Source organism: Artemia franciscana, chromosome 1 (genome assembly GCF_032884065.1).
Source record: "Artemia franciscana chromosome 1, ASM3288406v1, whole genome shotgun sequence".
Taxonomy (NCBI): Eukaryota; Metazoa; Arthropoda; class Branchiopoda; order Anostraca; family Artemiidae; genus Artemia; species Artemia franciscana.
The window spans coordinates 9,465,247-9,487,905 of NC_088863.1; the positions used below are offsets into that span (position 1 = coordinate 9,465,247).

Consider the following 22,659-nt stretch of genomic DNA (forward strand, 5'->3'; position numbering starts at 1 on the left):
CTAGTTTTTCTAACTGAAAGTAAGGAGCGACATTAAAACTTAAAACGAACAAAAATTACCCCGTCTATAAAATGGGTTGTCCCCTCCGCAATCCCTCGCTCTTTATGCTAAAGCTTTTAATTGTTTTAAAAAGCAGAATTGTGGTAAAGAGTCAAACTTTAGCGTAAAGAGCGAAGGATTGTGGAGGGGACAACCCATTTCATATACGGAGTAATTTCTGTTCGTTTTAAGTTTTAATGTCGCTTCTTACTTTCAGTTAGAAAAACTAGTTTTTTTTTTATGTAATTTCTGAACGTTTTTGAATTAATGCATGTTTGATTTTGGCTCTCCACACATAAATTATTAAAATGAAATTTACATTTTAATTCCTTTTTTGGCTAAATGGCTTTCCCTTAGTTCTGATCAGATGATTTTGAGAAATATGGGATTGCGAAGAAGGCCTAGTTGCCATGCAATTTTTCGGTTACACAAAAAGGCAACTATAAATTTTAATTTTTAACGAATTTTTTTATTAGTAAAAAATATACGTAACTTAAGAATTAACTTACGTAACAAACTTTTATGTTCTTAAATTTTTATTATGTATATGAGGGGGTTTGTACCCTCGTTAATACCTCGCTCTTTACACTAAATCGTAAGTTTTGTGCCGATTCTTTAAAGTTATCTCCTCCTAAATACCTTGCTCTTTATGCTAAAGTATTTTTAGAACCCCTCATATGCGTAATAATCTCTGTTCGTTTTAAGTTTCAATGGTACTCCTTATTTTCAACTGAAAGAATTTTTCCATGTTTATTTTTTCATTGTTTTTTTATAGTAATTTTAGAAAATCCTGCGCCCTTTTCATTGAATTTCTGTTCCCCCATGACATATTTCTCCAAGGAAAGATCCTCCCACATAGCCCCCTCCCCTCAACCGCACCCCCAAAACCAAAAAATCCCCTGAAAACGACTGTGCACTTCCCAATAACCATTATTATATGTAAACACTGGTCGAAGTTTGTAACTTGCAGCCCCTCCCCCAGGGACTGTGGGGGAGTAAGTCACTCCCAAAGACATAGTTATTATGGTTTTTGACTATGCGGAACAAAATGGCTATATCAAAATTTTGATCTGTTGAATTTGGAGAAAAAATAAGCGTGGGAGGGGGCCTAGGTGCCCTCCATTTTTTTGGTCACTTAAAAAGGGCACTAGAAATTTTCATTTCCATTAGAATGAGCCCTCTTGCAAAATTCTAGGACCACTTGGTCGATACGATGACCCCTGGGAAAAAAAAACAAAAAAGAAAAATAATAAACACGCACCCGTGATTTGTCTTCTGGCAAAAAATACGAAATTCCACATTTTTGTAGATAGGAACTTGAAAATTTTGCTATAGGGTTCTCTGATACGCTGAATGCGATGGTGTGATTTTCGTTAAGATTATGTGACTTTTAGGGGGTGTTTTCCCCTATTTTCTAAAATAAGACAAATTTTCTCAGGCTCGTAACTTTTTGATATATATATGTATATATATATATATATATATATATATATATATATATATATATATATATATATATATATATATATATATATATATATATATATATATATATATATATATATATATATATATATATATATATATATATATATATATATATATATATATATATATATATATATATATATATATATAGCAAAAAGAAGGGCAAAGATTTATCTAGTAATTCTACAGCAGGTGCTACCCTATTCCGAAAGGAATCCTCTATGGCATTAATAAATATAGAAAATAGCCAAGATGACAAACCCCATCCCTGTTTAATTTCCTTACTTGAATTTATTGCTCTAAAAAACTGTTTCCCAACTCGAACATCACTGTTAAAATCTTAACAAGTCTCAATGACAATCCTATTTGTGATTAAATAAAAAAAAAATTTAACGGAAAGTAAGGAGCGACATTAAAACTTAAAACGAACAGAAATTACTTCGTATATGAAAGGGGCTGCTTAATCATTAACGCCCCGCTCTTTACGCTAAAGTTTGACTCTTTCTCTTAACTCTACTTTTTAAAACAGTAAAAAACTTTAGCGTAAAGAACAGGCGTTGATGAGGAAGCAGCCCCTTTCATATACGAAGTAATTTCTGTTCGTTTTAAGTTTTAATGCCGCTCCTTACTTTCCGTTAAAAACAACTTGTTTTTTTATATTTAATTTCTGAATCAATGCATGTTTTGATTTTGGCTCTCCGCAGATGAATAATTAAAACAAAATTTGCATATTTATTTTTTGGCTAAATGGCTTTCTCATAGTTTTGACCGAACGATTTTGAGAAAAAAGGAGCGGGGAATGAGGCCTAGTTGCCCTCCGATTTTTTGGTTCCTTAAAAAGGAAAGCTTTTAATGTTTTAAGAATATTTAATTAGTAAATTTAATTAGTAAAAGATATACATAACTTACAAATTAGCTTACGTAGCGAACTTCTGTATTCTCATATTTTTATTACGTATATGAGGGGGTTCACCCCCTCGTCAGTACCTCGCTCTTTACACTAAACCCTAAATTTTGTCTCAATTTCTTAAGAATGACCCCTGAATCACAAAAGCCGTAGAATAAATAGTTGAAATTACTAAAAACACTTTAGCGCAAAGATCGAGGTATTAGGAAGAGCTGAGCCCATCATATATGCGTAATAATTTCTGCTCGTTTTAATTTTTAATGCTTCTCCTTACTTTCAGTTGAAAAAATTTTTTCATATTTATTTTTTCATTTTTTTTTAAGTAATGCTAGAAAATCCTGCGCTCCCTTCATGGAAATTTTCTTCCCCCATGACAAATTCCTCCAAGAAAAGTTCCCCCAACATATCCCCTTCTTCTCAACCCCTCCCAAACCTAAAAATCCCCCTGAAAACGTCTGTAGGCTACACTCCCAAATAACACTTACTATATGTAAGCACTGGTCAAAGTTTGTAGCTTGTAGTCCCTCCCACGGAGACTGTGGGGGAGTAAGTCGTCCCCAAAGACATAGTTATAAGGTTTTTCGACTACGCTGAATAAAATGGCTATCTCAGAATTTGATCCGGTGACTTTGGGAAAATAATTGAGGGGCTAGGTGCCCTCCAATTTTTTGGTCACTCAAAAAGGGCACTAGAACTTTTCATTTCCGTTAGAGTGAGCCCTCTCGCAAGATTCTAGGACCACTGGGTCGATACGATCACCCCTGGAGAAAAAAAAAAAAAAAAAAAAATAAATAAACACGCATCCGTGATCTGCCTTCTGGCAAAAAATACAAAATACCACATTTTTGTAGATAGGAACTTCTACAATAGGGTTCTCGGATACGCTGAATCTGATGGTGTGATTTTCGTTAAGATTCTATGACTTTTAGGGGTTGTTTCCCCCTATTTTCTCAAATAAGGCAAATTTTCTCAGGCTCGTAACTTTTGATGGGTAAGACCAAACTTGATGAAACTTATATATTTAAAATCAACAATAAAATGCGATTCTTTATAGTTCGTGGTAACTGTTAGATAGTCATGGCGTCTAAGACAGAAGGATAAAACAAGAAACAGAAAAAAATATGCGGAGGTTTAAAACGAACAATGAGTGGGGCATGGATTAAGATACACGAGAAGTTAGAAATGATCAAATTAAATATAATTAATTAAATCAAAGAGAAATTAAAGTAGTAAAATTAAATTAATAAAATTAAGTTAAATCGATTAAATTAAACTAATTAGATCAAACGGGTCAATTAATTAGATCTAAAATCGTATTATTTAAATACCATTGTTAAGACTTCAAACTGAAATGTGAAATGTGAGTAAAAAAAAAAGAGAACAAATAAATGAGGGCACCAGAAAAATCTTGAGGAGCATGGTCCCCCACCAGGCCCCTTGATCTGCCTCTGCTAAATTTACATAAACACAGAAAACAAATTTGGTCAAAATGGCATAAAAGGCTCAATAGTGTAGCTCAAAATAATCCAAAAAAACTGATTTCGTTTTACTTGTTTATTTCTGAAAAAAAATGAAAAAAATGAGTATTCTTAACATTACAGCTTCTTATTTTCTTCTTGCCACAGAGCCAAACCAAGAAGCTTTCTATATTAGCTTTCTATTTAAGAAATATTTATTTCTACTTCAAGAGCTTCCTATTCTATATATAGCTTTCTATTTCCCTTCTATATCAACTAAGAAGGTATTGAAGTGGAGGCCACGGATAAAATTGCCGAGGATCTGGAAGATGCAGCTAGACGGCATAGTATAATATTGTAATGGCATGCTAATGAATTGAGAGGGAGTGGTCAATCCGAACTTTTTCCAGTTAAAGATAGGAACGAGGCCACAATTAGTGATAAGGGAAGGGTTAAAGAGAGATGAGCAGGACATTTTGATAATGTGCTAAACCGAGATACAGTTGCAGTAAAAGATATAGAGGAAAATACATAAGTTCGTGATACCTTGAATGTGAAGGAAGATTTTGAGGAAGAATTAGCGACAGTACTAAAAGGATAAAAAAATAATAAGGCTCCAGGTGCTGATAGTGTGGTAAATGAGTTTCTTATAAATGGTGGCTCTGAGATTAGAAATAAGTTTCTGAAGATTACTAATATGATCAGAGGCAACGCTATAGCTTTGCCTATAGCAAAGGTCATACAGCTCCAATGTTTTATTATTATTATTATTTTTTTTTCAAAGCGGCACTTCATGTGGAAGGGGCCGTCACATGAACTTCGGTGGGGGCTCTTTTGCTGGAAATCGGAAATTGTAGTGCCTTTCTAAAGAGCCAAAAGTGACGGGAGGGCAATTAGCCCCTCCCCCAAGCCCTTTTCTTCCCAAATGTATCCGACAAATATTTTGAGATAGCCATTCTGTTTAAAATAGTTCAAAGATCATATAACAAAACTCTGGTGTCGACTCAACCCCCAAAGGCCCGAGAGCAAGCGTTGTAATTTATACCCTGGGGGCATATGTGGTTATTATAGAAGGAAAGCTCGTATAGACTTCAGAGAGGTCTCATTTGATTGGAAACTAAAAGTTCTAGTTCACTTTTAAGAGTCAAAAGAAATCGGGGGGGGGAGGGTAACCAGCCCACTACCTTTCCCAAATGCATCTGATAAAAACTTTGAGATAACTATTTCGTTAAAAGTAGTTCAAACATCATAAAACAAAACTCCTGTGTCGACGGAACCCTCCTCCACCACGACCCAGGGGCAGGCGTTGTAAGTTTGTCCCTGGGGGCATATATGGTTCTTATGGAAGGAATGCTCGTGTAAAATTCAGAGAGGGATCATTTCATTGGAAACTGAAAGTTCTAGTTCCCTTTTGAGAGTCAAAAGAGATCGGAGGGCAACTAGTCCCCCCCCTCACCGCCCTTTTTCCCTCAAACTCATGCGATAAGAACATTGAGATAGCCTTTTTTTCTCTATTAATATGAAAAAAAACTTCTTTTTCTTAAAGAGTTAAAGAGGCTGCGTCCCAAATTCGAACCTTAAAACGTACAGGAATTAGGAGAGGCAGTTGGAGGCAACCCCCCGCTTTTAAAGACTCTTTTGTACAGGTTTTTTGTTGTGGGGGGCTGCCGCCCCCCTAACCCCAGCTCTTGGCTTCGGAAAGGCCCTCTTTTAATTAACAAAACAAAAACCTGTACAAAAGAGTCTTTAAAAGCGGGGGGTTTGGGGGGGGCGGCGGCCCCCCAACTGCCTCCCCTAATTCCTGTACGTTTTAAGGTTCGACTTTGGGACGCAGCCTCTTTAACTCTTTAAGAAAACAAAGTTTTTTTCATATTATTTCTGTACGTTTTTCTACAATCCATGGTGGATGTAATTTAATAATTCCTGTACTCCTCGTACAGGAATTAGGACTGCCTCTCCTAATTCCTGTACGTTTTAAGGTTCGACTTTGGGACGCAGCCTCTTTAACTCTTTAAGAAAACGAAGTTTTTTTCACATTTTGTGAAAAAAAACCACCCGATAAGGGACTTGAATCCTTGACCTTAGGATTAAAAGTCCCACGCTCTACCGACTGAGCTAACCGGGCATGTTTGAAGTCGAAATACCTGCATGTGTATAAATATAACTTTTAAATAACTTTTAAGAATTTCAAAAATTAACATGGGCTCTTATGGGGAAATGGGTTTTTCTAAGCTAGAAAATCGGGGGGTTAAGATTTTCCGACGAAACTTTCCAGGAAAATTACTCGGAGAATTCCGCGTCGAATGAGTCTTCGTACACCCAGATCCGATGTCGGCTGTGACCTGTAGGCGTGGCAGAAAAAAGGGTTTCTGTCATTTTTCTCAAATAAAAATTTTACGGATTAAGACAGAATTTTTTGAAGCTTTCAGTCAGTCTCACCATGTCAAGCTGATCATTTTGATGTACTTGAATGTTCAAATTCGTAACTTTTAACAACAAAAAGTTAACATGGGCTCTTATCGGGAAATGGGGTTTTTCTAAGCTAGAAAATCGGGGGGTTAAGATTTTCCGACGAAACTTTCAAGCAAAATTACTCGGAGAATTCCGCGTCGAATGAGTCTTCGTACACCCAGATGAAGGAAAAGTCGGAGGGGGATGAAATTTGGCAGGTTTCTTAGTTGGAGCTCGGGCTACGAAATGCATCCCTCCCCATCCCTCTGCGACCACTGGAACCGAAGATCGCTTAACATTGTCGTGATTCGCCTCTTTAAAGAGGCACGAGTGTACCTCCTTGAAAATAGATCAGAGATCATATTACAAAAACTCCGGGGTCGACATAATCCTTCAGGGCCCGGGGCCAGGCGTTGTAAACTATGTCCAGGAGGCATATATGGTTGCTATGGAAGGGATACTCGTATAAAATTCAGAGCGGGCTCATGTGATTGAAAACTCAAGGGTTCTAGTTCAGTTTTGCGAGTCAAAAGAGATTGTAGGGCAACCAACCAAACACCCCACCCCCTTACACCCCTATTCCCCAAATGCATCATATGAAAAATTTTTGAGATAGTCATTTTGTAAAAAATAGTTCAAAGGTCAGATAACAAAACTCAAGTGTCGATACAACCCCCCAGGGTCCGGGGACAGGCTTTCTAAGTTACGCCCTGGGGGCATGTATGCTACATATGGAAGGGATGTTCGTATAAACTTCATAGAAGGGCTCCTTTGATTGGAAATTGACAGTTCTAGTTTAATCTTTAAGAGTCAAAAGACATCGGAGGGCAACTAGCCCCCCTCTGCCCTTTTTTCCCAAACCCGTCAGATAAAAATTTTGAGATAGCAATTTTTTTTAATAGTTCCAAAATTAGATAAAAAAACTCCGGTGTCGACACATCCCCCCAGGGCCCAGGAGCAGGCGTTGTTAGTTATGTCCTAGGGGAGTATCTGGTTTTTATGAAAGGGATGCTCGTATAAACTTCAGAGGGCTCATTTGATTGGATATTGAATGTTCTAGTTCACTTTTTTAAGTGAACTAGAACAGAACAGCTCCTGTGTCAATGCAACCAACCAGGGCCCGGGGGTAGTTGTAAGTTATGTTCTGGGGGCATATATGGTTCTTATGGAAGGGATGCTCGTATAAACTTTGGAAAAGGCTCGTTCGATCAGAAATTGAAAGCTTTAGTTCACATTTTAAGAGCCAAAAGAGATCGGAGGGAAACTAGCCCCCCACTCCGCCTCCTACCAGTATTTTCCTCAAAACCAATCAATAAGAAGTTTGAGAGCCAATTTCTTTAAATTAAAGGTCATATAACGAAAACTCGGGGGTCGACACAATCCTTCAGGGCCCCGGGGCAGGCGCTGTATGTTAGGGGGCATATATGGTTGTTATGGAAGGGATGTTCGTATGAACTTCAGAGGGCTCATTTGATTGGAAATTGAAATTTCTAGTTTAATCTTTAAGAGTCAAAAGACATCGGAGGGCAACTAGCCCCCCTCTGCCCTTTTTTCCCAAACCCGTCAGATAAAAATTTTGAGATAGCAATTTTTTTTTAATAGTTCCAAAATTAGATAAAAAAAACTCCGGTGTCGACACATCCCCCCAGGGCCCAGGAGAAGGCGTTGTTAGTTATGTCCTAGGGGAGTATCTGGTTTTTATGAAAGGGATGCTCGTATAAACTTCAGAGGGCTCATTTGATTGGATATTGAATGTTCTAGTTCACTTTTTTAATTGAACTAGAACAGAACAGCTCCTGTGTCAATGCAACCAACCAGGGCCCGGGGGTAGTTGTAAGTTATGTTCTGGGGGCATATATGGTTCTTATGGAAGGGATGCTCGTATAAACTTCATAGAAGGGCTCCTTTGATTGGAAATTGACAGTTCTAGTTTAATCTTTAAGAGTCAAAAGACATCGGAGGGCAACTAGCCCCTCTCTGCCCTTTTTTCCCAAACCCGTCAGATAAAAATTTTGAGATAGCAATTTTTTTTAATAGTTCCAAAATTAGATAAAAAAAACTCCGGTGTCGACACATCCCCCCAGGGCCCAGGAGCAGGCGTTGTTAGTTATGTCCTAGGGGAGTATCTGGTTTTTATGAAAGGGATGCTCGTATAAACTTCAGAGGGCTCATTTGATTGGATATTGAATGTTCTAGTTCACTTTTTTAAGTGAACTAGAACAGAACAGCTCCTGTGTCAATGCAACCAACCAGGGCCCGGGGGTAGTTGTAAGTTATGTTCTGGGGGCATATATGGTTCTTATGGAAGGGATGCTCGTATAAGCTTTGGAAAAGGCTCGTTCGATCAGAAATTGAAAGCTTTAGTTCACATTTTAAGAGCCAAAAGAGATCGGAGGGAAACTAGCCCCCCACTCCGCCTCCTACCAGTATTTTCCTCAAAACCAATCAATAAGAAGTTTGAGAGCCAATTTCTTTAAATTAAAGGTCATATAACGAAAACTCGGGGGTCGACACAATCCTTCAGGGCCCCGGGGCAGGCGCTGTAAGTTAGGGGGCATATATGGTTGTTATGGAAGGGATGCTCGTATGAACTTCAGAGGGCTCATTTGATTGGAAATTGAAATTTCTATTATAATTTTTAAGAGTCAAAAGATATCGAAGGGCAAATAGCCCCCCCCCCTCACGCCCCTTTACCCAAATACATCCAATAAAAATTTTGAGATGGCCATTTTGCTAAAAATAGTTCGAAGACCATATAGCAAAAACTCCGATGTCAACACAACCCCCAAAGGCCCAAAAGTAGGCGTTGTAATTCCTAGTTCACTTTTTAAGAGTCAAAAGAGATCGGAGGGTAACCAGCCCCCCCCCCTCGCTCTTTTTTTCCCAAATGCATCTGATTAAAATTTAGAGATAGCCATTTCGTTAAAAATAGTTCAAAGATCATATAACAAAACATCGGTGTCAACGGACCCCCCCCACCAAGTCCCCGGAACAGGCGTTGTAAATTACGCCCTGGGGGCATATATGGTTCTTATGTGTCAATGCAACCAACCAGTGCCCGGGGGCAGTTGTAAGTCATGTTCTCGGGGCATCTATGGTTCTTATGGAAGTGGTGCTCGTATAAACTTCGGAGAGAGCTCATTTGAATGGAAATTGAAAGTTCTAGTTCAATTTTTAAGAGTCAAAAGAGATGCGAGGGAAAAAAGTCCCTATATGCCCTTTTTTCTCCAAATCCATATGATACAAATTTTAAGATAGCCAATTGTTAAAAAATAATTGAAAGGTCAGAGAAGAAAAACTTCAATGTCGACACAGCCCCCCGGGGCCCAGGGGGCAGGCGTTTTAAGTTATGCCCTGGGGGCATATATGATTCTTATGAAAGGGATGCTCGTATAAACTTTATAGACGGTTCATTTGATCGGAAATTGTGGGGGCATATATGATTCTTATGAAAGGGAGGCTCGTATAAACTTCATAGACGGGTCATTTGATTGGAAATTGTAAGTTCTAGTTCACTTTTTAAGAGTCAAAAGAGTTCGGAGGGCAACAAGACCCCCAGGCCCTTTTTCCCCAAACCCATCCGATACAAATTTTGAGATAAAACTCCAGGGTCGACATATCTCCAGAGCCCATGGGCGAGTGTTTTAAGCTATGCCCCGAAGGCGTATAAGGTTTTTATGTAAGGAGTGGCCATATCAACTTCGAAAGTGGCTCATTCAATTGAAAATTGAAAGTTCTAGTTACTTTTTCATTATTCAAAATTTAAAGGAGGGTATATACCCCCCTGAAACAGATACTCTCTTTTCCCCAAATGAATCAAATGAAAATTTTGAAATAGTCAGTTTGTTAGAAATAGTCCAACGATAAGATGATAAAAACTTCGGTATTAGCATCTCCCTTCTCCGCCCCCCCCCCCAGAGCCACAGTAAGGGTTGAAAATTATGCCGTGGGGGCATATAAACTTTTTACGGAGGAGATGGTAACATCCTTCCCTCGAGATCCCAAGCTTCAATGTTGAAATTCTAAGCTCTTAGGGAAGATCTCAAAGAGTGTCAGCCCTCTAATAGCCAACTAAGAAAATTGGCTGTGTTAATTCAAAAGGTATCCCAGAAGCTTATATAAAACTCAGATTTATATCCCGTTCCCTCAACACTAAGCAAATTCACTCAATTATTCCAATCTAGTCTCTTCTATCTTATTTGGTTCTCAAGAAACTTGGAGGTTTCTGTTTTTTTCCAAAGTGCGTTATATCCTCTTTTGTCACGGACACAAAAAGTAAGGATATGGATCTTCTGATGTCAAAACTGTTTTGGCGTATCTTGATACCTACGAAAGAACTTTCCTTGAAGGAAAATCAATGGCAGTTGCTAAACCGACGCATATTTTTCAGTTTATCTACTCTCTGGTTCAATTTGTTTTGTGATACATAAGGCCTTTAGAGCTGTTATGTCAAATAGGAAACTTAAAATACCAAATGAATTTTTATGTAGCCAAAGAAACAAGTTAAAGAAAAGTTATTATTTATATTTCAAGAGTCTTACCAAAATGTAATAGTATATCTCAAAAGCAAATTATGGTAATTGTAAAATGTTTCCCTAAAGAGCTGAAGTAAGATTCGAGAAGGGTGCTTGTCCCTTTCTTGAATCAAACAGACAGGGATGGGCATGGTTAGCACATCCCAATCCAACCAGCCCATATACTTTCCCATTTACAGCGATATTTACTAAATTAAAAAAAAAATACTTTTCTTGTCTTTTGATTATCATATGGTCTATGAATTCTCACAATCGTCGCATGTTGTGACCAATCTCTTGAAGAGCTCTGTATCCTTTAGAGGTGGCGAGGCAAATTTTGATCATGTCCCTCCACTCTACAACTCGAAAATATTTGACCAACTTACATTACCTTTTTCCCACTCTTCAAAATTTTTCAAAAAACCATTCTAGCCAAGTGGTTAGCACATTGAACTTTGGATCATTTGTCCGTGAGAACCAAGGTTTGAGACTTGGTGTCGCTGGTTATTCGGTCTGGAACAGGGTCAGTGACGCGACTCAGCAAGCTTAGCTAGAATTAACCCAACACCAAAGTGGTGCCTGGAAAAATCTGGGAAAGATAAAAGAAAGGGCGTGCGAAAGCTCAGGATACCTAGCCCCCAACTCCCAGTTCCACTACCTGGCTTGAGCCTCATGAGATCAGCACCGTCGCTAGGGACTGTAAAGTCCAATGCTGTATTCTTTACTTTTTTTATTCTTCAGAATGTGTCTTACACCCCTCCCAGAGTTACAATAGGGGAGAGTTCATATTGTAGCAGCACAGAAGAATCTGGCCCAATTCCAGGGGAACTATGTATCCTCCAGCCTAATTCTAGTTCCAACGGACAGAGCCTACAAACTCACCTATGATCTGTATTTACTATCCTTGCACCCGGATCGAGGTCATGTCTTGTAATATATTCATCATTGAGCGTCTCAAGTAGAGTTAACCGACTCGGAAGCCGTCTGGCAAGCAGTTTAACAACACCAACAAATACCAGGCCACTTGGTTTTGACGTATCATGGAATAAACCTAGAAACTTACATATTAATACCCTAAATATACATTTAATTACAAACAGAAATTCTTAATTTGTTAAGGTAGAAGCAACCACATAACCTTCTTAAAAATCACCCACAATAATAGGGGTTTTCAAGGGGATGGCAACGCAGAAGCTCTAAACAGGATGAAAACAAAACTTCTCACCAATATTTTAACCTGACACATATTAAATATGAGGCTAGTTTGTAGCAGGGTTGCCAAACAGTTTTTTTTACGAGCGTCAAACGACGGGAAAGGCCTTCAACATGTTTCATTATCTAGATATATACGGACTTTGGCTATATTTAAAATGCATCTGGAAATTGAGACTAATTGTTTGCCAACCATAATTTTCTAAGTAAATATAGTATAGCTTTCAGAAAGGCGACATGGAAAAGGAAGTTTGAAGTAGTTTCAAGTTATATAATGAGCTAAATTGATATGTTTGTACGGGTTATGGTGCATTAATGGTAGCAGAGACTTTATGTAACCTTTGGGAGCAAATTGTGTCTGTAACGCAGGCAGTTCCAAATCAACCGGACCCCGACACAGAATAAAAAAAAAACTTTTTAAACAAAACAGGTTTTTCAAAGAAAAGTAAAGAGCTCCATTAAGCCAAAATGAGCGGGGATAAAGCCAAATGATCTTCTAAGCGTATAACTACCACAAATCACTATCAATAAATAAATGAAACTGAAAACGAGCCGAATCAAACTCAAAACGATCAAAAATTAAAATTAGTACGGCTGATAACCCCCACGCCTTCTCAAGACCAGAACGCAATTTGTGCTTTACTGAAAATAAAACACGGTTTATATGTTTTCAATTTTTTAATTTCATAAATAAAAAATTATCAAAACTTTAAAGAATAGATATCAATCTATGTCAATTAAACTGGCAATCCACTATCATTCGTTAATTTTTTTTCTTCGCAAAGAGCGAAGGATTGAAAAGGGGGCGAACCTCCTCATATACATAATAATTTAAGGTCTTTTTTTAAATAATGCTGGGAAGTCTGGCGCCCCCCAAATAGAGAATTCCATTCCCCCATGAACACTTCCTCCATAGAAAGATCCTTCCACAGAAAACCCTCCCAGACCCCCCCCCCCCCAGAAAAATCACCCCTGAAAAGGTCTGTATATTTCCCATTATACAATACTAAATGGAAACAATGGGCAACGTTCATAACGTTCAGTCCTTCCCCCCGAGGACTGTGGGGATTTAAGTCATCCTCAAAGACATAGTTACTAGATATTTCGATTATGCTGGATGATAGGGATATCGGAAAACTTTGATAGGATGAATTTGACAAAATATGTGCGTGGGAGGGGGCCTAATTAACCTCCAATTTTTTGGGTCACTTAAAAAGGCCACTAGAACTTTTAATTTCCGTTCAAATGAACCCTTTTACGATATTCTAGGACAACCAGGTCAATACGAGATTCTTGAAAAAAGAAACAAATAAACAACAAATAAACACACACCCCTGATCTTTCCTCAGGCAAATACTACGAAATTCCGGATTTTTGTAGATAGGAGCTTGAAACCTCTACGGTAGGGTTCTCTAATACGCTGAATCTGATGGTGTGATTTTTATTAAGATTTCATGACATTGGGGGGGGGGGGGTATTTCCCTCTTTTTTGAAAAAAAGGCAAATTTTCGTAACTCCCGATGGATAAGACTTGAAATCTCAAAACTTTGAAGAATCTGATGAAAAAATCTTGATGGAACTTATATATTTTAAATCGCATAAAACTCCGATTCTTTTGATGTATTTATTGGTATCAAAATTAGTTTTTTAGTTTCTGTTATTATAGAGCCGGGTCGCTCGCTCATTACTTACTGTTCGTTACCACGAACTGTTTGATTTTATATTACATAAACTGATGCGTTATAGACGAGTCAAGATAGTAGCAACAAAATAGAATTTCTAGATAAACATAAATTCAGAAATAAATAAGTAATTAACTAATGATTATTAATTATAACTAATGACATGACGTTAATTGTTGATAATGTTAATAATAAATAGTGATAACTAATGATGTGATAATTGTTTCTAAGTAAGAAATTATTTTATCTTGAATATTCTCTTTAAGACACTTCATAATTTTAAGAACAATCCAAAAATGAGACGTGGAAAGTTCTCTAAGCTTGGAGATAAGTAGTTGATTTCGCAATCTTTATAGTCGATTTTGACATAAACCACAAAATGATAGGGGCTAATATTTAATAATTTAAAGGGGCCATATCGGGATTATTTGTTACAAATCATTAACTAAGGGGCCATATCGGGGTTATTTGTTATAAATGATTAATTTAGATTATGAATATTTTTGTTTATGAGCAATTTTTTTATTTTTTTTATGAGCAATTTATTACACCGCCGCTTCTCCCACCTGACGATCTAACAAGTTTGTATGAACCCACAACACACTCGTACTTCTACTAGAAACCTATTGCAGAACCAAGCCGCCTGGGGACAACACATCTGCGTATAATCCTCACCCTTCCAAATCTGTTAAAAGCTTCACTCTTGACCAAACATAACTATAACTTATTTTTTATACTTGTGGTGATTGAATCGAACCTACGATTTTAGAATATCGGTAGAGGGCTCATAGAAATTAGAACTTTGAGGTTATTGTACCATTTTTAACTAACAAAAGAACTACCTAAGGAACAGATGATTTTTCACAGAGGTCACATAGTTGATTTTTTTTTTTTTTAAGTTTATACATCCAAATTTCTAAGAGTTCACTTTTTCCTCTGTCATAATCAATTTTGAGGTAAATGAATATTAAAAGAATGAAATTTTTCTCAAAGTTTCTCTGCCCAAATTCACATTTTATAACTAAGTTTTACAGCAAGAGTGGAATTAATGTGTCTCCTAACATACATATCCTTTTTAGACACAAAAACATACATATATAAACATCCATACACAGGGACGTAGCTCCAGAATTTTTACTGGGGAGAAAGGGGCGAGAGGGAGTCCACCTCCTGAAATTCAATGAGTATGGACTATCTTTTAGGGGAAAGGAGTGGTGGTTCTGGCCTCTTTAATTTGCCTATATCTACAGTAACTATCAAGGCTTATTATAAAAGTATTGCAGTGAGAAAGTAACTTGCTGTTAACTACGACCTCTATTTTATTTTAATAAAGAAAAAAAAATTTAACTACAAAATGATTATAAATGTTAGATTACTTATTTCGAATTTGTACCCCTAGAATTTCTGTGCTCGGGGCCCCCTCAACCCTTATCTTTTAAAACCACCTGTGAGGAGAGGGGCGTTAGAAAACTTGTGAAATCATTGTGAAACTTGTTATCATTTCTTTTTTTAATTCATTGTGCTTACTATTGCATCAGTTTTACCTCCGGTGATTCTTTTACAACATTTTATTTAGACTTGTATTTGGTTATTTTCTTCTTAGCTTTTAATGACATGAAAGGAAAAGATTGGCTTTATCAGTCATTGTGATAATTGTTTCTGAGTGAAATAGTATTTAATCTTGAATATTGTATTTTCGACACTTCATAATTTTAAGAGCAATCTAACAATGAGACGTGTAAATTTTGTTCTGCCTATTTGAGCACTCAGTCTTAAAATTGGGATTAAATCAAACTCGGTAATCCCCGTGGATACGGCCTTGTTTGTCGCCCTAATAAATCCTTTTTTTTTAAAGGCTGATGAAACATAGTTTCTTAAATAAACTGATTAGGAGATGAATTTCACATGTGACGCAACCGAATTTTGCGGGTCTTCTTTTAAAAGTCTTTCAAAACTCTAAGCTTGAAAGTAAGTAATTGATTTCGTAATCTTCATAGTCGATTTTGTCATAAACCGCAAAATGATAGAGGTTAATATTTGATAAGGTAAATTCCCCCGAAGCAAAATTTTTATTTTCCAACATTTACGAGCAATTTATTTTAGGATGTATTTTTTATATATTTTTCTATATATTTCTATATAGGAGTATTTCGGATATTCTATATAGGGATATTCTATATAGAAATATTCTATACAGGGATATTCTATACAGGGATATTCTAGGGCTCATAGAAATGAAAATTTTAAGTTATTTTTCTTCAAAAAACAAAAGTAAAAAGTAAAAAGCAAGTTATTTCAAATATTTTGGATAAACCCGCAACATGTTAGCATTACTACTAGAAATTTATTGTAGTACTAAGCCGCCTAGGGACGACAGAGCTGCGTATAATCCTCATCCTTCCCAATCTATTCAAAGATTCACTCTTGACCCAGCACAATTATAACATACTTTTTTGTGCTTGGGGCGATTGAATCGGATCCAAGAGTTTATAATATCAGTAGAGGGCTCATAAAAATGGAAATTTTAAGTTATACTGCCATTTTTAAGCAACATAAGAATTACCCAGAAAACGTATGATTAATTCAAAGAGGTCTTAAACTTGAAAAATTATTTTTTAAGTTCATACGTCCAAGTTTTTAAGAATTTTGTTTTTCATCGGTCCTATTCAGTTTTTGGGCAAATGAATATTTAAAGAGTCACATGTTTCTTAAGCTTCTCTGCTCAAGTTCACTTTTTATGAATAAACTTAAAGCAAGTGTCCTAGTAAGCGTCTTCTAACATATATTTCCTTATTTTAAAGTAAAAACATACATATATAAACATCCGTAAAAAGAAACATATAAAAAAATACAAGGGTATTTTATAGCCTTGATTTCACCTTTTCCCTTATATTGAGCGTTGTTCAAGTCAGTATTCTTGACTTATCTGGACTATATTTATTTACTCCACTTGACGGAATTCGCCTCTGAGTAGTTTGATTATTTTTTAAAATAGACATGCTGGTAAAACAATCCTATAAGTGGTAAAAAAAAAAAACATAGCACTTTTTTCTAGCGGTTTAAAAGCGTATACGCGCAAATAATAAGCTGGCCTTTTTATAGAAAAATTAGTGTATTCTTGGTAAAATATTTCAAATTTCTAAAACATGGACACTCAATGAGAAAAACTTGCTCGCCCATTTGCCAGCCCATTAATAGGACTTCTGTGTCATTTCCAGAGTGGATGGAGTTGGAAGAAAAATAGTCTACCATTTGAACGTCTTTTGTAAGCAAATCTTAACCAAATCCTCCTCTTTGATCCCCCCGAAATGTTTGTCTGACTCGTAGAAATTTTAAAATGGCTTTAAACAAACTGTTTGTGCGTTTCTTAGTTCCCCCCAAAAATACTTGTGTACCCCCCCCCCCCCCCCGAAAAAAAATCCTGGATATGGCCCAGGCTATCATTACTATCATGGCTATCATTGCCGATGGCCCTGGCAATTGTCTTTAAGAACACTTAAATGTAAAAAAAAAAAAGTTACATAAAAACCAAAAGAATATACAGAACATCTGTATGTTATATTTCAAACATAGAGACATAATAATAAATAGGAATATAATGATGCGGGGTGCTAACTCCACATATCTTGAATACATCATTATACCAAATGAATATTATACCGTTACACCAAACTGAATATACCAGGTATGCCATAGAAAATATCCCAACAAGGTGAAAAAATCTCTCAAACTGAAAAGTCAGCCTAAAAAACGCTCAAAATGACAGTTAACCTAGAAAGAAATAACAGTCTTAAAACAGTCGTAAAATACGCCCGTAATGAATAAATAAGGTCATTTTAGCTTGAAAAACTCTCATTCTATCTAACACTTTAACCTGTAAAAAAATTCACTTAACCAAGAAAATCAACAAAGGACCAGGTTGAAAAGAAGAAAGAAAAAGATGAATAACCAATAGTACTGCAACCCTTCAAATTATCGAAATTTTCTTCACAGAGAAAAGAACGGCAAAATCCTAGGTCAAAGAATCAACCGGAATCCTGGGTTCTGGTTTCCTGTTATCTTCAAAATTGGGTTAGTTAAGCAAATGAAACTTTCAGGAATGAATCCAGAGCCAAAAATATACCCTGAGAAGATATTGCCAATCTACTATATCTACCTTTTTCTGAATTATAGGGCTTAGAAAATATGACAGTTCTATTGCTTATATGAATTCAAACAAAAATATTATACCGTAAATTACAGTTTTCAATTTCTTTTTCAATGGCTTTAAATCTGTAAACATGTTATTTAAGTAGAATTTTAAGCCATATAAAGGGCTTTTTCGTAAATTTAAGAAATTAAACATCTTTAAAACCTTGTAAATCGAGACAGAACGAAGATGAAGAGGCTCAAATCACTTTTCTTCTGACTCATTTGAGCAGAAAATCTATTTTGCAAGGTAGTACCTTTAGAATACGAAAATTATTCAAGGCCGTCAAAGTCCTTGCCCTCTGGAGGTTGAATGAGTGGAAGTAGCAAAAAGCCCCCAAACTAAAATTGACCTAATACACTGGCTGAAGAATAGTACAAAGTCACATAACTCACCTGGGTACTGGAATCCACTATTATAGGAGTCAAAGTCAGTTGAGCAATTTGTCAATTTACACCGTCCGTGTAATGTTGCTTTTTCATAAATAGCCGGCTCATTTCGAGAGGTTCCTTTAATATTTATTCGAAAACAGCATGATTTTTGACTACCTCTGGACTCTCGGAAACTCGTTGGTTCAAGGCCTTGAAAACATAATTTTATTAGCCCTAATTCATTAAAGATGTTACAATGACAATATTCTGTTCATTAAAAAAAACAAAAAAAAACGCCTTGAGTACAAAGGACAATCAAATAAAATTTGACTATTTAAATTAGCTAACCGGATACTTGCGCAATTGTTTTAAAAAGTTAGGAAAACTCTGGAACTCGATGCTTATAGGAAAAGACCTCCATATGAAGTTAGGCAGTTTTACGCTCAGTGGGCGCTAAGTTTGAAAAAAAGGAACGTGTATGAAAAATGAGCAAAAATAATATTTCACCCTGGTACTCTAAAAGCATGACTTTCTTGATTTAACAAAAAACACTGCCATAAACCTAAACTGTGCATTAATATGGATGTTATTAACATTATTCAAGATTAAGACATGAAATTATTAGTTAATTGACTTGCCAAAAAAATTCTTAAAAATAGACTATTCTATATGCATGCCAAGATTACAATATTGGCAGTTACAGTGATGATAGTGATGTCTAAAGCATGGGCAGATTTGCAAGATGTTTTTTTCCGAGAAATTGTCAATAGATTTATTCGGGTACGGTAACTGACTGACTGAACGTATTTCAAACAGTAGAGAGTACAAAAAGTGGGGTTTAGCCCTGCTTTCTAGGGCTATAACGAGAGAAAGGTCGAGATGGCTAAGGCCACATTCTGCGGGTTAAGAATGACAGGTTGCCTAAGATTGTCCCTTTCGGCCAACCGTCTAGATTTACACGAAAAGCAGGTCATCCTCGATTGGGATGTGAGGATGTCACAAGGAGTATTTAAGGGAAACGAGAACTTCCTGAGATGGTGCAAAAGGGGGGGGGATTTTAATAGAATGGGATGGAGGAGGATCATGCGTGTCAGTGTTGGCCGCAGACGGCTTGGTGCTGTCGTGAGTTCTTAGTAGTAGTAATAGTAGTAACAGTAGATGTATTCTATTATACCTAACCCTTTAGTTGACATATAAATAAAATGCTTATTTTCTTCTGTTTATAAAATGTCACTTTTATAGACTAATTTTTAACGACCCCTAATAGCCTATATTTGATCAATAGTCTGGCTAAACATAATGGGTGTGTCATTCTATTTTACGCTGTATGACTGTACGATCAGCTGCAGATAAATCGGGTTTTACAAACAATGGTTGGGTTTGTTACTGACGCTTGCCTCTTTCACGATTCAATTGTGGCAACAACGGGGAGGATTCACGTAACAATTAAAAATCTCAACAGGTGCATAACCAGGTCTAGATTTACCGATAGGCCCACTAGGCCCGGACCTAGGGGCACAAAAAATTGTCACAGAGTGATTTTTTTTACTAACAAAAACTGGACTGATGTGATCTATTGTCCAAGTGTCAGGTGCACTACGCTGCCGCGCTGCCTATTCACAAAAAAATTAAAAACAACACCGTAATTCCACTGGCTCTTATAAACTGTCAGATGTCTCCCAAGAATGGCAACTAAGCCTTCAGTATAACCTCTCTATTTCATTACTTTTAGCTCATCAGCTGCGCTCTGTCCCGTGCTTCCATTATACCCGAACTTTTGGGGTTTCCCAAAAATCTCGCAAACACTTGGGACTAGAAGCATCAAAGCTTTAAATCCAGCCCTGTGTATAACAACCACAAAATAAACCGTAGAAAATCTCATTTTCCAGGTATGAATAGATCGGAGATGGATCCAGGGGCAAAAAAAAAAAATGTTCCGATTTTGAAGGCCTTTTTACTTTAACATTTGCCCCAAAGAAGCAAGCATAGAGATATAAGATCTAATACAGAGCCAACACTTTGGATGGAAAACACCCGCTACAGCTGGCCTTTTAGAAAGGTTCACACAAGTAGATTTAACTTAAGATGGATTTGAAGTGACGATGTTTGTAGTAACACAAAAACTTAGTCAACATACAATGACGGATGTTGTTGATTTGCAAAGTGAAACAATGAATGGACATGAAACAAATGTGCGGGTTTAATCTTGATCTTTTTTTTTTAATCATAGGCAACCTGTGAAATGAGAGGCCAGGTTTTTCATTATGACTTTTACACCGAATAAAAAAACAACGCTTTTTTTAAAATGAGCGAATACTTTAGCAGGAAACGTATGCTTTTTGGAATGATTGCTTTGAATAATTGCTTTTTTATGCATCGGTGCATAAATAGTCACATGATCAGTGACTATTGCCGCAAGACAGTTGCGGCAATTGCAAGACAGTTGCCGCAAGACAGTTGCGGACAGTTGCAGCAAAACATGATCTTTAGCCGCAAGACAGTTGACTACCTCTGTTAAATAGAAAACAAAATACTATCAAATTTTCAGGAAGTTAAGGAATGTAGTATGACATTTTTAAACACTTCGTGGTAACGAACAGTTGACCCGGCTCAATAATAACTGAAACTCTAAAAAACGGAATTTTGATACCGATAGATACGTCAAAAGAATCGGATTTTTATGCCGATTTTAAATGTTTAAGTACCATAATGTTTAGTCTTACCCATCAAAAGTTAGGAGCCTGAGAAAATTTGGCTAATTTTTGTAAAAAGGGGAAAACACCACCTAAAAGTCATAGAATCTTAATAAAATCACACCCTCAGATTCAGCATATCAGAGTATCAGAGTACCCTACTGTAGAGGTTTCAAGCTCCTATCTACAAAAATGTGGAATTTTGTATATTTTGCCAGAAGAGAGATCACGGATGCGTGTCTATATTTTTTCTTTGCTTTTCTTTCCCAGGGGTGATCGTATCGAACCATTTTCCTAGAATGTCACGAGAGGGCTCATTCTAACGGAAATTAAAAGTTCTAATGTCCTCTTTAAATGGCCAAAAATCCTCCTCCCACGCTCATTTTTTTCCTAAGTCACCGAATCAAAAATTTTGATGTAACCATTTCGTTCAGCATACTCAAAAATGTAATAACTATCTCTTTGATGACGACTTAATCACCCGGAGTCCCCGGGGGAAGGGCTGCAAGTTAGGAGCTTTGCCCATTGTTTACATATAATATTGGTTATTGGGAAGCATATAGACGTTTTCAGGGGGATTTTTTTATGGTAGGGGAATCGCAGGAGGGGGTAATGTGGGAGGATATTTCCATGGAGGAATTTATCATTGGGGAAGAGAATTTCCATGAGGGGGAGCTAGATTTCCAGCATTACTTAAAATACAATGAAAAATTAAATGAAAAACAAATTTTTTCAACTGCATTTAAGGAGGAGCATTAAAACTTCAACGAACAGAAATTATTACATATATGAAGGGGTTCGTCCCCTCCTCAATACCTCGCTCTTTACACTAAAATATTTTTAGTAATTTAAAAGAGCTATTTATTCTAATTAAACCGCCTTTGTGATTCAGGGGTCATTCTTCAAAAATTTTGAAAATTTTGAAGAACTTTGGCGTGGAGAGCAAGGTATCGACGAGGGGGCGAACCCCTTTATATACGTAATAAACATATACGAATATAGAAGTTCGTCATAAAAGTTAATTCGTAGGTTAGGTATATCTATTACTAATAAAAACGTTCGGAAATAAAATTAAAAGTTCTAGTGGCCTTTCTAAATAGCAAAAAAATGGGGGGCAAATAGGCCCCCTCCCCCGCTCCTTTCCCATAAGTGTCCGATCAAAATTTTTAGAAGGCTAATTATCAAAAAAAGTAAAATTAATATGCAAATATCGTTTTAATTATTCATGGACGGTGAGCCAAAACCAAAACCTGCATTAGTTCAAAAATGTTCAGAACTTAATTATAAAACATAAGTTTTTTTAACTGAAAGTAAAGAGCAACATTAAAACTTAAAACAAACATAAATTATTCCGTATATGAAAGGGGGTGTCCCCTCCTCAGCGCCTCTTTCTTTACGCTAAAGTTTGACTTTATCTCACAACTCTACTTTTTAAGCCCCTTACATATCCGGAATAATTTCTGTTTGTTTTAAGTTTTAATGTCACTCCTTACTTTGAATTGAAAAAAATTGTTTTGTATTTAATATGAGTAAGAGCCGTGAACCTTTGATACATATGACAGAAGTGACATGCGAACTCATTTTGGGTTACTGTTGACTACCTCTGGACTCTAACTAAGCAGTATATATATACTACTACTACTACTATTACTACTA

At 36.5% G+C, this 22,659-nt stretch overlaps 1 protein-coding gene across 5 annotated transcripts in view; it reads right to left on the reverse strand.

Moving 5' to 3' along the window:
• Positions 1-22,659, reverse strand: part of LOC136025188 (basic helix-loop-helix ARNT-like protein 1) — a 353,837-nt gene that overhangs the window by 67,200 nt on the left and 263,978 nt on the right. For all 5 annotated transcript variants that reach the window (XM_065700994.1, XM_065701018.1, XM_065701002.1 and 2 more), the window contains 2 exons: positions 18,335-18,520; positions 11,739-11,907 (listed from right to left, as the gene is read on the reverse strand). In XM_065700994.1, coding sequence (XP_065557066.1) covers positions 11,739-11,907; positions 18,335-18,520 — 355 coding nt within the window. The remainder of the gene's footprint in view (positions 1-11,738; positions 11,908-18,334; positions 18,521-22,659) is intronic.